General features: G+C 34.1%; 3 protein-coding genes and 1 long non-coding RNA gene across 6 annotated transcripts in view; 2 read left to right on the forward strand and 2 right to left on the reverse strand.

The window, feature by feature from the left end:
• The window catches only part of LOC123878323 (zinc finger protein 2 homolog), a 364,832-nt gene that overhangs the window by 183,444 nt on the left and 163,223 nt on the right, over window positions 1-18,165 (forward strand). The window lies entirely within an intron of this gene.
• The window catches only part of LOC123878314 (zinc finger protein 436-like), a 382,404-nt gene that overhangs the window by 130,485 nt on the left and 233,754 nt on the right, over window positions 1-18,165 (reverse strand). The window lies entirely within an intron of this gene.
• On the reverse strand, window positions 1,799-17,826 carry LOC123878374 (galectin-5-like). Its single transcript, XM_045925571.1, has 8 exons — window positions 17,618-17,826; window positions 16,545-16,633; window positions 16,150-16,357; window positions 15,037-15,183; window positions 14,470-14,548; window positions 4,039-4,055; window positions 3,118-3,267; window positions 1,799-1,973 (listed from the first exon to the last, which is right to left on the reverse strand). Exons 1-8 carry the CDS (start codon window positions 17,642-17,644, stop codon window positions 1,920-1,922), a joined length of 771 nt encoding a protein of 256 aa, XP_045781527.1. The 5' UTR covers window positions 17,645-17,826; the 3' UTR covers window positions 1,799-1,919.
• LOC123878411 lies at window positions 10,249-11,498 on the forward strand. The gene is made up of 2 exons (XR_006798825.1): window positions 10,249-11,000; window positions 11,296-11,498. It is a non-coding gene; the product is annotated as an uncharacterized LOC123878411 (long non-coding RNA).

The following is an 18,165-nucleotide window of genomic DNA, read 5'->3' on the forward strand; positions in this document are numbered from 1 at the left end:
ATTTTTTTTTTAATTACTAAAACAATTGAAATTAAAATTATACAATTTCGAGACTTTTTGATATAAGAGCGGCCATACACGGTTAATTGAGCAATTGATCGTATAACAACGTACAGTCAAAGACCGTAACTCGTTTAGCACCTTAATGACCATATTCGCGTGGCACGGTTATGCACGTGCGTTAGTTGTGTGTGGCGTGTTTATTGATAAAGTTAAAAACTAAAACCCGACTGCGATCGCGTCGTCTTAATAAACGCTGAAATATTATAGTAAAATTGTTTTTCTGTCGCTTGGTATATTTTAATGTTGTAGTACAATTATATTTATGAACTCAGAATTTTCTCTTCTTTCATTTGACACCCCACTCGATACAATAGCAACAAAAAATTTGGAGACCCCCCTTTTTTTCATGTAATATCCGTTAGGTCAATTTTTTTCGTATAAAATATAGCCTTGTCACCCGGATCTTTACGACGAATCGATTGACACCTCATTCATCAAAATCGGCCCAGTAGTTTAGGCGCTACAGTGGAACACACAGAATCTGGATACAAACATACACACATACATACATAGACTGCTAAAATCATAACCCTTCTTTTTGGCTTTGCCGCAGTCGGGTAAAAAAGGTCATATAAGTGTGACAGGTTTTTCATGCAATAGTTTCGCGGGATTCGCTCGAAACAAGATAGCAGCATCCCCGTGCGAACATATTATAATATCGAAGATTATGTAAATGATAAAAGAGCGTGGATTTGACCTGCAGCTCGCTCCAGCAATGCGCGGGACTTCAATTACTTGTATACACATGATATTGTATATCAAATCTTTGAAAAGAGCAACCGCCGAGTTTCTTTCTGGTTCTTCTCGGTAGGAAAGGCATTCCGAACCAGTGGCAGATGCACGATTCAAAAGTACTTGTAAAAGTCTTAATTTAATAAAAATAATTTGAATTTGACCCATAGCCATAAAAAAATTCTAAAAAAAAAAATCTTACCCACGATTATTTTTTTTGGCGATAACTCAATTATTTTTTGCACTTAACGGCTTTTTAGTTAAAAAACGCTAGCGTGTATGACCACTCTAATACAATTTTTGGATAGATTTATTATATAAATTTATTGTAATATTGAAATACATGATATAAAGATAGAGAGATATAAATATTTGGTACAAATAAATAATTTAAACCTCTACTTTTTATTAAAATAAAAATGGGTCTACCAATTTATTATACATTTTTATATTAATGCGATTTTTTAGGAATTTATAGCATAAGGCTTTTTAAAAAGGCTCATATTTTATTAAATATATTAATTTGTTTCATTGTTTATAGAAATTAGACAGAAATTATGTACCTAGTTACTTATTTTGTTTGAAAAAAAATTAACTGGGCAAAATCACACTGTTGAATAAGTCGAAATTATTCAAATAAATAGAAAATAAAATTGGTTTATTACTTCTAAAATAAGTAACAAACTGAATTTCTAAAATAAACAATACTTACAAATATAATCAATTTAAAAAAATTAGTAATTAACCAAAAAAAAACTGTACAAACATATTTGCTTCATTAACTTATCTTTCGTGCTTACCAACAGTTTTTAATTCTTAAAAGATAACCAACCATACAAAACAGCTTAATTATAAATTATTAATTATAATACAAAAAAAAAATATCTATAATATCTATACAAAATAGTATGGTTATGATGAATTTTATTATTTAAAAATCACATTTTTTTTTAAGTTTATTATTTGAATTTCGTGAAAAAAATCGTGTAACTCAAAAAAAAACGGTACAACTATCACACACAGTGTTTGTCAAAGTGTTCTTAAAAATTAAAATTAATTAATATTTGCAATATATTTTTGTATAAACATTAATTTATATAAATTTATATAAGGCATGCTCTAGCTCAGTCCATCCAGTCGTCGCCGCCGAAATCCGTGCTGCTATCGGCGATATGTACCTACAACGAGTTCACTCTATTTATATACAAGTGTAAATTAAAAATTTATAACACCCCCGACAAGTGAAGGATACAGTAACTAGAAAAGAGCTGATAACTTTCAAACGGCTGAACCGATTTTCGTGGATTATAGCTAAGAACACTCTCGATCAAGCCACCTTTCAAACAAAAAAAAACTAAATTAAAATCGGTTCATTAGTTTAGGAGCTACGATGCCACAGAGAGATACACAGATACACACGTCAAACTTATAACACCCCTCTTTTTGGGTCGGGGGTTAATTATAAAACGAATACCTCTGTAAAAGGATAATTTACCCTTCTTTTAAAAATGTCTTAATTTGATCCTAAGGATATAAACTTCACAAAAAAATTATTCGATCAACAAGTGCAATAAAAATGTATTTAAATTTTATACAGGGTGTAACCAGAACGCTAGCAAAAATGAAGACATGTGATAGTTCGGATATTAATAAACCATAATAATACCACAAAAAACTTGAAAAAAATCCTGTATTTTTAAAAGTTGACAATATATTGTTAATTTCCGGGACGTAAGCTACTACTGTACCAAATTTCATATAAATCGGTTTAACGGATAGATTCTTAAGAGTCCCGTAGGAACTCTTTGATTTTCAGAGATAAAAAGTAGCTTATGTCCGTTTCCGAGATGTAAGCTAACTCTGTATCGGTTCAGCGATTGAGTCGTGAAAACGTAGCAGACAGACAGACATACTTTCGCATTTATAATACATACTAGAGAATGCCCGCGGCTTCGCCCGCGTGGATTTCGGTTTTTTAAAATCCCGTGGGAACTCTTTGATTTTCCGGGATAAAAAGTAGCCTAGGTATGTCCGATTCCGAGATGTAAGCTAACTCTGTAACAAATTTCATTAAAATCGGTTCAGCGATTGAGTCGTGAAAACGTAGCAGACAGACAGACACACTTTCGCATTTATATTATTAAGTATGGAATGGCATTGGATTGTGTTTAGGTAGTATAATATTAGGTAACGCTAACTTTTTGCTAGCGTTCTGGTTACAAGCTGTACCTATTTCTTTTCCTTTCGAAAACGCAAACCGCCATTTTGTTGTATTGGAAATGAACTCTCCGTGACTTCTACTTCATGATAAATAGTACTAACCTCATCAGTAGGGCTGTCGCTGCTGAAGCCGCCAGCCATCGCATACCCCGCCAGCCCGCCCGCTGCCAGCGCGCCCACGCCCAGCCCCACAGCCGCGCCCGTGCCCAGCCCGCGACGCTGCTCAGGCTGGTACTGAGCGCCGTAAGCAGGCTGCGCAAGTACAATAATTACATCCATCCTTCCAGGCCGCCTTTGCACTCAATTGTTTTTTCTGTTTTCTTCTTTCTGTGTTGTGTTCCTTTACATGTGTTTTTGTGTGCAATAAAGTGTTCTATCTATCTATCTATCCATCCTCCATCCATTCATCCTAATCCATACTTATATTGGCACTGGAATTGGTCCACAAAGAGAGAGAACTCATGTCCACCATCATGTGAAGGAAGCTCGTTTTCTTTGGACATTTACAGAGAGGAGGACGATTTTCTTTGCCAAGATTAGTGATTATGTTGTAACAATATAAATAAAAGGAAAGAAAAAGTGGACAGGGAAGCACTTATCTCTATAAGAGATCTCTACCAGTGACCCTTGGCAGTGCGAGAGGTTGTAAAGGGAGTAGAATAGGTACAGCAAAGATAGACAGTAATTATGAAAAAAAAAAAAGTAGATATTATGTTATAATATATACTTACAAATATTTATATACTTTTTGCTTTTCCGGTATAATAAGTTACCTATGTCAATTTTTGGCCATGTCATATCATATAAATCGGATAAACGGATGGGCCTTTAAGTATCCCGTGGGAACTCTTTGATTTTTCGGGATAAAAAGTAGCCTATGTCCGTCCCCGGGATGTAAGCTAACTCTGTACATTTCATCAAAATCGGTTAAACTGTAGGGCCGGGAAAGGTAGCAGACAGACAGACAGACATACTTTCGCATTTATAGTATTAGTAAGTATGGATAAATAATTTATAACTTACTGTTCCTGTGCTAAAACCTGTAACAATTAAAAAACACGTCAATGTTTTCTTTAATATTTTGATTAGAACGGCTAAGGTATGGAACGACCTTAAGGTAGATGCGATGGGTCTGTCCGCGAAGTTTTCTAATCGCGTGACACATTACGCGAATTTGTACCAGAGAATGCGCGAGCACGCGCGGGACTGCGCGAGTATCCGCACGGATGCACAATTGATTTTAGATATTATTTCAATGAGGACAATGTCAATAATATTTTGACTGTGAAAAATGCTCTGCACTGCGCTCCACCATATTATGTGCCCCGGCACTTACAGTATCATCCCCACCTATTTATATAAAAATCTTTACTTGAAAAAGTCCAGTTTAAGAAATTAGCTCTAGTATCGACTATAACTCACAAATTAGTCGATACTAGAGCTAATTTCTTAAACTGGACCTCATCAAGTAAAGATTTTTATATAAACACGTGGAAATGATACTGTCATTGTCGCAACTAGAATGTGCCTACTTTGTCGTATTTATTTATTTTATTTTATTTATTATTATTTACATTTAAAATATATAGAGAGTTTTTATTACAGTCAGCGCCACAAAAACCACAGTTGGTTTTACCGGGCACTGAGTTTATTAATAATTATAGCTATACAATAAAAATAAAATTATAGAAACCAGCATAATGGCAAATTGGTAATGTAGGTACATAGTACTTAATCTAGTGGGTAGGTTAGAATAATGTGCAGCGCGACGCGTAACGTCGTGAACATCGCTGCCAGCGAAACCGGTTGCAATGACTGGAATATTACATACTATACAGGTTGCTCCAAAAAATATTTTTTAAGTTTGTGTTTGTAATTTGTTTCATTAATTTGTTCTTTAAGCGTTTTAGGAAGATTGTTTATTAATGTAGGAACTACAAATTTGAGTCGTCGTTTGCCGTAGTTATTTACAAATTTTGGGGTGTGCAGTCTAGGATTTTTAGGACTTCTTAATTTTTTATTATATTCAACTTTTATTTGCAAGCTTGAGTTTAGGTATTGTTCTGTTAGAATTAAATATTTTGTTTTTATATCTACCGGCATAACCTTACAATAGTTAAATAAGGAATGATAATCATTTCTGTATTGGTTTTTTTAGGTACAATTGTTTTCAAAAGACGTAATTGCAATTGGTATATTTGATTGATGTGTGTTTTATATGTGAGACCGTAGCTACTCAGGCCATATGATATTATTGATTCACAAAGCGCTTTATACATCATTAATAGTGTTGAAAATGGAGTTTTATTTTTAACCAGTGTCAATTTTGATAGAAGAGCGCGCAATTTGTCACATACATAGTTAATGTGGTCTTTCCATTGGAGGCGGTCATCAATAATTAAGCCTAAGTAGCGTTGACTTGTTATTACTTCCACTGGCGCGCAAAGACAAGTGTCACCTTGAGCTATCTGTCTTGTACTGTGCTGCCGGCTTTTATGTAAGCAGTGATGGCTATGCGCTATTAGCTTGATGTCACCAATGTGTCTGTTGTGGCTCGAACTAATGTACATGGCCTTAGTTTTTTCAACATTTATAACAAGGCCAACATCATGAGACCATTTTATTAGTGCGTCAAAATCAGTTTGGAGTTGTTTCAAAGCTTCGTGTATATTATGGTGTGCAGAGAGAAGGCAGGTATCATCTGCAAATTGAAATATTTCGCAGGTTTTTATTGTGTTTTCGAGGTCGTTTACATATGTTATAAAATGCAGGGGCCCTAGGACGGATCCCTGCGCTGTTCCCTGTGTTACCCACACTTCATCACTAAGGGTTTCCGCAACTTTGACTTTATAGGACCTATCGGTCATATAATTTTGACACCACTGTAATAATGGGCCTCTGATTCCACTGTCTTCCAGCTTTTCGAGTATGATATTGTGTCGGAGCATATCAAATGCTTTGCTGTAATCAACGAATACTATCAAAACATGTTTTTTGTTATTCAAGTGCTCATTAACGGAATCTGTAAACATTGATAGTACCTGAGTTGTACTCTTTTTGGGTTGAAAGCCAAATTGTTTATCGGACAATATGTTATTTTCTTCATAAAATGTGTATATTTGTTGGCAGAGGTATTTTTCTATAATTTTATCAATAATGGGTAGTATTGTTATTGGCCGATAATTTAAATAGTCACTGCTGCTACCTTTTTTAAATATGGGTCTCACTATTCCAGCTTTAAGGCCGTTGGGGTATGTAGCAGCAGTGACTGATCCGTTAATGAGCTTTGTGATAATAGGTGTCATTTTTCCACACAGTCTTTTTATATCTATTGCGCGAATATTATCTAGTCCTGGCGATTTTTTTACGTTGAGGTTTTTAATTAGCTTGAAAACGTCATTTGTATGGGCTTTTTTAAATCTACAGGAAACGTTTGCAGAGTTTTTATATTCATCTTTTTCTAGAAGTGGTTCCGTACACGAAGGCATAGCATTTTTGACACTATTATCAAAGGACTTAGCAAAGTTATTAACAATGTCTTTCATCGAGTTCCGCTTTTTATCAAAAGCCTGTAGTATAATTTGGTCTAATGATTTTTTAATTTTTCCTGTTAGTGTATTAAGTATATTCCATAGTTTTCTTAAATCGTTTTTATTTTTATATATTTCATTTCTAGTGTAGTTATTTTTAGCGTATGTTATTACTTTATTTGCGAAATTTCTCGCTTGGTTATATTGCACTTTTACAATCATGTTATTCATGTCTTTTTTCCATTTTTTATATAGCTCATCTCTGTACTGACATGCTTTAGTGACTTTCTCATTAACCCAATGATTAGAACAGCGGTTGGGATTATTACTTATTTTTATTTTTACTTGAGATTTATCATAGCTGATATTCATATTATTTGTAATATAGGAATATATATCGTCGGGGCATGTCATACAGTCGATGGGCGACCAATCAATGTTATTTAAATAATAGTTAAGTTTCTTTTCATCAATTACAATTTTGTATTTTGGAACATCCTGTATTGTCGACGTGCCGACGCAAGCTAAAGCGATCATTCTATGGTCAGCTAGTATGACGTCAAGCGTCGAGGTGTATAGGTCTAGTGAGCGGGACTTCGCGTATATGTGATCAATACATGATTTGCTTATTTGATTATTTCGCAGTTCAATTCATGTGTAGTCCGAAATCCCGCTAGCTAACCCTAAATTATACATCATGTTATTATACTTATGTTTTACAGGATTATTCATTTTTAAGTCTATATTTACATCACCCAAGAAAAATAGATCGTTTGTGCGTTTCGTGGTCTTTAAAAGTTGTTCGAGTTCGTCTATAAACAAGTGTTTACTATAGCTAGGTGGGCGGTAGATTGCACACAGATTTGCGGTATAGTGATCTGTAGTTTTTATTTTACCTAAAATGCATTCAAACTGTTGCGTTTGCGATTTTAAAACCGAAAATTTATGTTTTTTGTTAACGTATATTATAATTCCACCACCTTTTCGTGCTTTCCGCAGATCCGTGTGCATCTCAAAACCAGTTAAGTTATACATGCAGCTTATTGAGTCTGATATATTAGCCTCTGTTACCACAATTACATCGAGAGGTTTTGAACACATATTTACACATTGTTCCAAGGCAGAAAAGTTCTTTATCATAGACCTTATATTCACATGAAGTTTTATGTTTTTATTACTATTAGGTATGAGATTCAGAAAATTTTGGATATTAGTGCAGTTTTGGATTTCTATAATTGGGTCTTTGACTGCTTCCATTATCAAATACTAAGTAGGTGGGTAATTAGGTAGTACTAGGTAGGTAGGTAGGTACTAAGTAGTAAATAAAAGATAAGGTAGGAATATATATTTTTAAAGGTAGGTAGGTAATTAGGTGTGTTATATATTCTATTTCAAATGTAGGTAAGTAAATTAGACTAGTTTATTAATATCTTCTAGAGATCTTATTATGATTGACTCACAGTCGACGTCTTTACGCACACGAATGATTCCCTTTTTACACCATATGAACTTGTATTTGGCTTTTAGTTGTTGTTTAGCATTCCACAGTAGACTTTTGTTATACGGGGTCAGAGATTCACGTAGGAACACTGCTTCATGGGCGGATTTTTCGTTTGCATTCACGATAACGTCTTTAACTGTGAGCTTGATTGTTTTTGATGCCGCGACCCATTTTTGTTGTGTATCCTCATTTTTCATTTGCACTATAATCGATCCAGGCACTCTTTCACGATCTTTGCGCATCGAGCTATGTTTCACCTGCACGTCGATAACGTCATCGCTAGGAAGTTTAAGTTTTTTTGCAATGTTATCCACAATTCCCTTCGCGTCATACTTTTCATATCCATGTGCGTTGTATATTTCGATTTTGTCACCTAGTTTTTGTTGTTCGTTTTCCTGCAGGCGCTGTTCTAATGCAGAGACCCTAGTTTCCAGGTTTGTATTTTTGTTGGTTAACTCGATATTTTTCCGTTTAAGCTCTTGAATCGTTTGTTTGCAAAAGTCAAGGCTTTCGACCATCTCGTCCATTTTTTCACTCTGATATTGTAGGCTACGCATGCATTCTTTCATTTCTCGTTGTATCGCTTTTTCCATTTCTTTCGACATATCGTTCAGCAGCTGTTTGACATTAATACGGAGATCCTCGGTTGGGGTCTCCTCCTCTTCTTCATCTGTTATGAGGTAGGAACTGCGTCTGATTGAGGTAAGAAATTATTTTAGAAATTGCGAAAAACCAAATAAAATTTGAATTTTGCGGGCAGACCCGTCGCTTGCCCCTTAAGAGTGCTCTTAAGAGGCACATCCGAGATATTCTCACGGATGACGGAAGTCGGAGCTAGTGCGTAAGCTACCATACAAATAGTTCTATGTCTACTTCGGCATATATTTTCATGGACTCGGATCAGATGAGTCCGTAATCGCTCTTAGGATTTTAACAGTAGGTAATTTTCTACAATTCTCTTCTAAATTAATTTGACAGTACAGTATTTGACAGTAGTTACTTTTAGACCTGTCATTTTAGTTTGATTCCTCGTTTCTACTGTAGTCTTCTTTTTACCTGAAACCAACTACCAGTCTACTGGAACACCGCCGGTGCGATTCTTGAAGTAGAAGTAATAGTGAGTTCACTTCCAATACTTGAATCAAATACCTACTTATCGCTGTCCCGCTTCAACTAACCAATTAGAGCGAGAGAGCGGTCCGATCTATCTGGATAATGAGCATTGAGCTATTTCAACTAGGATAAGGGTATTTTTGGGTAAACAGTGCTTTTATGCCTTGAGCATGAGCTGAACGCCAGGCAACTGTGCATTGTAATCAAAAGTGAGTGAGTGTCAACCAATCAGAGGCGTTTGCGATCGTCATGCGGGAACTGACAAACTTAGCGATGGATCCGAGATGTTTCAACAATCGAGAAATAATGAGTTTCTCGTTCTTCCACAAAACAATCGAGATATTTTTCGATTGTTTCGATTGTGACGAGTCAATGGAGTAACCACTCGCGTCGAGCTCGATGCATCGTCTAGGATTCAAGTCAGAATTGTTTCGATCGTTCAAACTTAAAACATCTCGATGATTTTTGAGAACCATTGAGATGCTTGAACAATCGAAACAATCGATTAAAACACCTGCTATCGTGCATTGCTATTGCATGCTCAAGTGTCAGTAAATTTGCAGACTATTTAGATTATAAGATCTTTGTAAACCACCCATATTTAGCAATTATAACTTAAGGAGGTTGGCGAATTTGGACCCAGCGTTTTTAAAAACCGTTCAGATTCAGAAATCATTTAATTTTAATAATATTTTTCAGAGTATTTTTCTATGTAAGCCTGATACTTTTAGAAGATGGGGATCAAAAATGTAATTATTCACAGGCACACATTATAAATAACCGTTACACGGCAATACAAGTGAATATCTTTTTTCTCCCAACTTTATTTGATAGACTTTGATGAAGTTTTTTGTTAGACTGGTTTACTAGAACAAGCATGAGAAGTTTGATTCGTGAACGTGGGCTTGAGGCTCACGGTTCTGTTAGTTTGGGTCTGAAACTCTATGGAATTCGCCAATCTCCTTTCATTTCATTTCATCCCTAGTCAAACTGCGTGCAAGATCTATGTTCTACTTTTTGGTAGTATTAAAATAAAAATTCAAGAAACGCCTAAATTGGGAATTCGTAAATAAAAAAGAAAAAATTATACACATATTTTTTTATTAACCATCACAAACAATATAATTAATACAAATGCGAAACATGTAGGGAACTAACGAAAAAAAATGCAAAATTCAGAATAATACAACTAAAATTATTATTAAGTATAACTAAAATTCGGAAAGATTAAAAATGAATCAACTTAATCAGATTAAAAGTGTTTAAATGAAAATTAATATGATTGAATTTTTTTTTTAATTACAGAAATAATTTTTAATGCTGACTTTAGTGTAACTAATATAAGCTAACTTTTAACGCTGACTAATACTATAAGCCATACATTTTTTGTGCATGAAACATATGAAAAAAAAACTAAATAAAAAATGTGATGCATAAAACCTTTGCATTGTTATTTTCTTACAAAATTAAAAAAAAATAGTAATTTGCATTTACATATTTTGTAACACTCATTTAAACATTAAAGCACTTACGTTATATTTATTTGTAATATATAGTTTTCAACATTATATTTTTTAACATTAGCAATAAACAATCATTATATCTTATTATTGGTTCATAAGACACTTTAGTTAAATATTATAATAATACTTAAAAAAGCATTTTAGTCTAAAACCGAAAAAAAAATTAAAACTTGTAAATATTTATAGATCTAAAGGATATACAGATCGAAAATTAAAAATGAGAAAAATATTTAAATTTAAATCTTTGATTCATTCGCCTTTCGAGATTTTACAAGGCACCTGCAAAAGAAAAATATAATAAGGAAAAGTTATTGATAAGTTGTATTTTAAATATAATAAGGAAAAATTAAAGAGAATAAGTCAACATTTAAAAAACCCCCGACACAAAAACTAGAAAAGAGCTGATAACTTTCAAACGGCGGAACCGATTTTCTTCAATTATATCTAAGAACACTCTCCATCAAGCCACCTTTCAAACAAAAAAAAAAACTAAATTAAAATCGGTTCATCCGTTTAGGAAGTACAATGCCAGAGATAGATACACAGACACACAGATACGCACGTCAAACTCATAACACCCTTCTTTTTGGGTCGAGGGTTAAAAATTATAGAGAAAAATGTTTGCGATAGGTGTAAAATTCAAAATAAGTAGTTAATTACTTTTAATTTAAAAAAAAAATTGTAGTTGTCGGACTCGTATGAAGAGTTCCGTGACGTCATACAAGAAATACAACTTTTTTCCTAACCACAAATTAAAGGTTTTTAAAGGATTTGTTCCTTTATTTGTGCTACACTACAAGACATTGCTAACTAAATTTAAAAAATATCATGACTGTAGGTCAATGGGAAGGACCCTAAATTAGTTTTGGTTATCTTAACGCATCTTAACAGACACGACAGACAAACAACGAAGTTATCCTAAAGGGTTTCTTATTTCCCTTTTGAAGTATGGAACCCTAAAAACCAATGCATCTTTTCCAATAAAATAATTGTGATACTGCATAGAATTGATCAAGGGTATGGATTTAATATACCTTATACCCTCCCCTTCCAAGCTAGCTCTCGCTTCCATCTTAGACAGCATCATCACTTACCACCAGGTGAGATCACAGTCAAGGGCTAACAGAATAGTTATAGTAAAAAAATTATATAGAACCTGCTTCCAAATCAGTTTAGTGGGTTTTAAAAATTAAAAATATACATCAAAAATCTCGTTTAAAATCTGCTTAAGTTTAGGACTTTCCGATTTTAATTATAATTTTAGTATAGTAGAAAAGAGTAAAAATAGACAAGACTCGAAAAAATTAAAAACACGACTGAACTGCCATATTGATTTTTTTCTATATTATAGCCAGTATCACTCAGGATGATGTAAGGATACCCCGTACATCCAAATCTGTTCAGGCATTTAGAAGTTATGGGGAATAAAGAAACACACATACATACATACATACAGTATAGGCAGTCGTGCAAAAATACTAGGTTCTGTGCAACTATGCTTCAATATTTCTGTAACTGTAATTTTTCATATCTACACTATTATATAAAAAGGTAAAGTTAGTAAGTTTGTTTGTAGGGGGTAATCTCTGGAACTACTGAACCGATTTTGAAAATTCTTTCACAAGTAGAAAGCTACATTATTCCTGAGTAATATAGGCCGTATTTATTTTCAAAAAATTAGAGACCCTTATGAAAATTGTAATAAGCTATCCGTGCGAAACTGGGGCGGATCGCTAGTGTATAGTAAAATAAAAAATATTCTATAAAAAAAAAACAATATACCTACACATTTTAGGAAACTTTTCTTAGCACTCAACTTAGCCATCAGTAATAGCCTGCAAAAAAAGAAAAAATATTCAAAATATGTTGCAAAATTTAAAAAATATACTAGATAAAAAACTAGAAAAAAAAAACACATGCAAACATCACTAAAAAGTTTAAAAAAAAAATAAGCCACAACCATTAAGCATAGGTTATTCATGTTAGTATACAGCAAAAAGCAATCCCCCCCCTTTTCCCTCTTTAAGATAGGTACACTACCTAAAGTCCCCCTATCATTTTTGGGCCAAATTACTAGACCACTGGGTCCATAAATATTATTTTTTTACAAATATGGAAAAGTCATTGGAATTGCTCTAGAAAATTTATTCAATTATACTTTTATAAAAGCTTCCGAATCGACAAGTGAATCTATCCCGCCCTACTCAACTACATCAAGAAACTTAGCGGCTGCTCCTTCCAAAATATTTAATGTATATCCTTAAATCATGTTAATGTGTGTGTCTGTGTGTTCGTGCACGTGTGGGTGCGCGCGCGTGTGTGTGTGGGTGTGCGTGCGTTTTCCTATTTCAATAGTCAAAAACACCATAAAACAAAGAAATACCAGAAAAAATCTTTAACCAATATATCAAACTACTATTATAATAAAAAAAGTGTATACATTATACAACAACCAAACCTCCCAAAAGTAGTTATTATAATTATTATTTACAATATTATAATATAATAATGTAGATATTATAGAAAGTATATACTCACCTATTTCTTAATGAATAATTTAAATAATATACATAAATATTGTTTGGTTTAAATCATACATCCCTTAACCATCCAAACAAGAAATAGCTAAAACAAAACGCACTTTATTTAAATAAATCAATGATAATACACCACAGATACACTACGTTTATATTACATGGCGTATAAAATCCGTTCTCACTAATTAGTAAGACGGGAGATACAAAACGCACGAGAGTAAAAGAGATAGCTATCTACAATCCGTGACTCAAATGCGGTAGATTTAAGTCTTCACTTATTTTAAGGACTCACCCGCCATTTTTGTTCTATACGTCAACTTTCAAATCAAAAGTACGGTTTGCCTTTAGACTAATATCATACTTTTGACATAACAGTTGACACAGAGCAAAAATGGCGGGTGAGTTCTCAAACGGCCGTATTCGCAAACGTTACTATGAGGTCTCACAGTAAGCTCAAACGCATAGTGTAGGTTCCACCAATCAGATCATTGTAAATTGACGTGATACAGTCATCTGATTGGTGGAACAGACACTATGCGTTCGAGCACACTATGAGACCTCATAGTAACGTTTGTGAATACGGGCGAAGATGTATGCACCATGATTATCTAATATATCATTTTGAACTTGCAGGTGGGTCTAATGAGCTATGACCTTGAGATGAGAGGGTAAGCAACTATGTAAAATAGTAATTTTTTCGTAAATAGTCTTCGTTTTAGATAAATCGTCACGCAACGATCTAGGTAATCCCATAAGTGTAAATCCGAAACACTAATATAATATTGCTTTCTAACCTAATTGTAATCATAATTAACACTAATTGCCTACAATTATCTTAGTCATGCGATTATGTACAAAGCATTAACCCAAATATTTGTTTTAGTTAAAGCACATTCTTTATTTACATAATATTTTATTTATATTCACACTTTTAGCTTCAAAAAAACCAATATCTTCACAGATAATTTTACAGCGTTATTTACAAGGTATCTAAAAGCTAAAAAAGCACTGTTTACTGTCACATGTTAAAGTGTCAAGAATTTATTATAATCCTATTATTTTAATTATTTTTCAAGACTGTAATTTTTTTAAGAAACTGTATATCTCTGATTATTTATAGTTTATACCATGCTTGAATCCAATACGAGATTTTATGCGCTACTTTACAGCATTATCTACAGTTAGTACGTTAACAAGGTTGTTGTTACCAATGATATAAGTTAGGAACAATATGGGTGCTAGAGGCTTACCTTGCGGTGCTCCATAGCCGGGCGCTCCGTAGGTCGGCGGGGCTCCATACGCTTGCGGAGCGTAGTGGGGAGCTTCGGACTGGAAAGACGGACAATTAAATATTTTAATAAATTTATTTATTTAGGCATACGCAATACTCCTGTGCAGATACCACCCTTCCACTGTCGCCTAGTTTTAACTGATACCATCTGTACCCAACGCTATTACATAACTGCCCAAAAACTTCTACAATCTACGTACATAACTATCGCTTGTGAAATTGTGGATAAAAGAGCAACCGCTGAGTTTCTTGCTGATTCTTCACGGTATTAACGGCATTCGGAACTAGTGGTAGATTATTTTGACGATTCAAAAGCACTTGTAAATATGTAGTTTATTGGAATAAAAATCTATTCTATTCTCTAATTTTCAATTATTTTTAGCGGGATTCAACTCCGTACAGAGACATCTATGTTGTGTTGTAGAAAATATGAGTTATAGGCTTAATAGGCCCTATAATTTTATACCCTGGGTATAGGTATAATTTTATACCCTGTATAAAATTCACCGTATGGATGTTTACTCACCATGTACATCTGGCTTGGTGGCGGTGGCTGGGCGCCCTCGAAACCCACGAACTGAACCATGACGTCGCCGTCTATGGTGAAGTGCGAGATGCGCTGATACGGCAGACGGTGCGGGAACTCGCAAAAGTGTTGGCCGTTCACTGCCACCTGAGGGAAACAGGGTCAGTCAGAAACTAGTTCAATACTAGTGCAGTAACCATACTTAGTTGGCCAGATATTAGTTCACATAATACCTTAAAGAAATGTAGTTGATAAGAGCCATGTTCAAAGCGTATTTCGGTAAATATAATTCGTCCAAAAAGTTGGTCAGAAACTTGTTTACAAAATTTCCTTGGGAAACATGGTCGGTAAGAAGCTACATTCACAAACGTCTTGCGGGAAATATAATTGGTCAGAAACTAGTTCACTCATATCGTATAAGGAACATAGTTGGTCAAAAACTCAAGATTCACAGATATAAATTGGTCACATTTACGAAATTCAAATAATCAATAGCTACATAATGTAGATTGATAAATAATAAAATTCATGCCATACATAAAATTGATGGACACTCTTTAGCTTTCATTATTTGATAGTTAAATCTATGACTTTATGCCCTAGATAATATTCATAACCAAGACATATACTTTCGTGGGATAGATAAATGACTTCATTGCTAGATATATGCCTTCATAACCTAGATAAATGGTTTCATTGCTAGATACATGCTTTCATAACCTAGATAAATGACTTCATTGCTAGATACATGCCTTCATAACATAGATGACTTCATTGCTAGATACATGCCTTCATAACCTAGATAAATGGTTTCATTGCTAGATACATGCCTTCATAACCTAGATAAATTACTTCATTGCCAGATACATGCTTTCATAACCTAGATAAATGCCTTCATTGCTAGATAAATGCCTTCATAACATAGATGACTTCATTGCTAGATACATGCCTTCATAACCTAGATAAATGACTTCATTGCTAGATACATGCATTCATACCATAGATAAATGAGTTCATTGCTAGATACATGCCTTCATAACATAGATAAATGGCTGCATTGCTAAATATATGCCTTTATAACCTGTATACCTACCAACTGATAATATAGTCTACCTTCAAGGACTGTGGCTCGCAGAGCACTAGGGCTTCAAATTGCTCGCCTCGCGACAACGGCATGCCCCCGCTGGTCTCCTCAACACCCCAGCTCATGACGGAGAGGTGGTTCCTTACGATGCACATCTCAACGAAGCGGAAGTTAAGATGTAAGGCGATGTCGTCGCGGGGGTCTGTGTTTGGGCCGCATTGGAGGTTGATGGCGAATCTAGGGAACATAGAAACTTATATAACTAATATCAGCTGCATTCACAGGTTAGTTGAAGTAAGCCATTTCTAGTTAGTTCACTTCCAGTTAGCTTCTTCTTCTTCTCTCTGGGCTGGTTTCTGCACTTAAACGTTTCCGTCTGTTGTGCGTTAAGCTGCGTACAACAGAATTAGCTACATTATCTTACCTCTGAGCACCCGGTGGGACGCTCCCCTGGAATCTGATCATGCGGCCGGGGTACATGCCCCCAGGGATGGCGTGCACGCATGGGATGGTCTGCAAATAAAACATCTAATTTATTTCCAAGTCTTTTTTTTAAACCTGTGTGCAGTTCAAACACCACAGAAGAGATACCTGAACTTTGAGAGAAAGAGACAAATGCAGAATATTAGGATATATATAATATAGGATAATATTAGAATAGAAGAATAATTTTCCTATAATAGTGTGATTAGTGCTTGTGAAATCATTGCACAATCCTATTAATATTATAAATGCAAAAGTTTTTATGCATGGATGGATGTTTATCTTGACTCTTTCACACCAAAACTACTGAACGGATTTGACTGAAATTCGGAATGGAACACACAGGCTAATTTTTATTCCGGAAAATCAAAGAAATCCTACAGGAATTTCAAGAGCCTAAATCCATGCAGACAAAGTCGCGGACGTCAGCTAGTAGGTAATAAAATAAGGACAAACAAAAACTCACTCCTGACAACTTTTTTTTTTACAATTTTCATATACAATGAAAAGCTATACAAAGGTAATTTATAGCATCACAGACTTAAAAAATCGTCTTTTTACATGTTCAGGTCCATACTAGGTCTTGTTAATTATTTTAAAGCAATTTCACTGCCTATATAGTCTTAGCACTAAGTTATTTTCATCACTTAGGTATTTCATGATGTATTCAATGGTTATGTTTTTCAAGAACTCTAATAGTAAAATACTTTTTGAGTCTTTTATAATAACTGTAGATTTAGGCAAAATCTCAAAATAATCATATAGGCGTGGTGTTTCGCAGTAATTAACAAAGGATTCCACGCTAAAACAATGTAATATCGAATTTGTTTTAGCAACTACCTTATACAGTTAAATCTTAGACTTACATTGATAATTGCATTGTATTTACTTAGTACATTACGTAGACGTGTCCGCGATATCGAAGCGATGCCCTTGGAGACGCCAAATACACAAAATACAAGCACCTTTGTACATTTTATTCTATAGAAATTGTGATATTTTCGTTCCACTTACCGGGCTGTAGATTGGAGAAGCGGCCATTTTTAACTGTTTTCTTACTACTTTTGCTACTATTAACGATTTAAATACGATTTTAGCTGTCTGTACAACGTTTTAAAGCTTAGAATACGCGGTTACGCCTTGATCGCTAGAAAAATGTTTTTTCCAATTGATTCACTCGCTGCCTTTTTAACAATGCGTCATACGTCATATGACGGCACATCTCGAAAAAACAATAGCTAATGTTGCCATTATTCTACTAATATTTTCCACAATTTTTTGTTGTTGTTTTCTTTATAATAATTTATTCTGTTGGATTGTTAGTTTGTAAAATAATTAAAAGTTAAGGTGAAACGATATATTGCTGATTGGCGTGGAATTGATTTAGTTATGTAAACTAAACATTTCCAATCTAAGAGTTCAGTTTTCTAATTACAATTTTTCCACCTATAAATAAGGATAAATTCTACGTTATAGCAACATTAAAACCGAAAACACTAGAATCTAGAGCTCAGTAATTGTTTAAAATAAAATGTTGCCATTTTAGAAATAAAATAATTATG

Source organism: Maniola jurtina, chromosome 26 (assembly GCF_905333055.1).
Source record: "Maniola jurtina chromosome 26, ilManJurt1.1, whole genome shotgun sequence".
Classification (NCBI taxonomy): Eukaryota; Metazoa; Arthropoda; class Insecta; order Lepidoptera; family Nymphalidae; genus Maniola; species Maniola jurtina.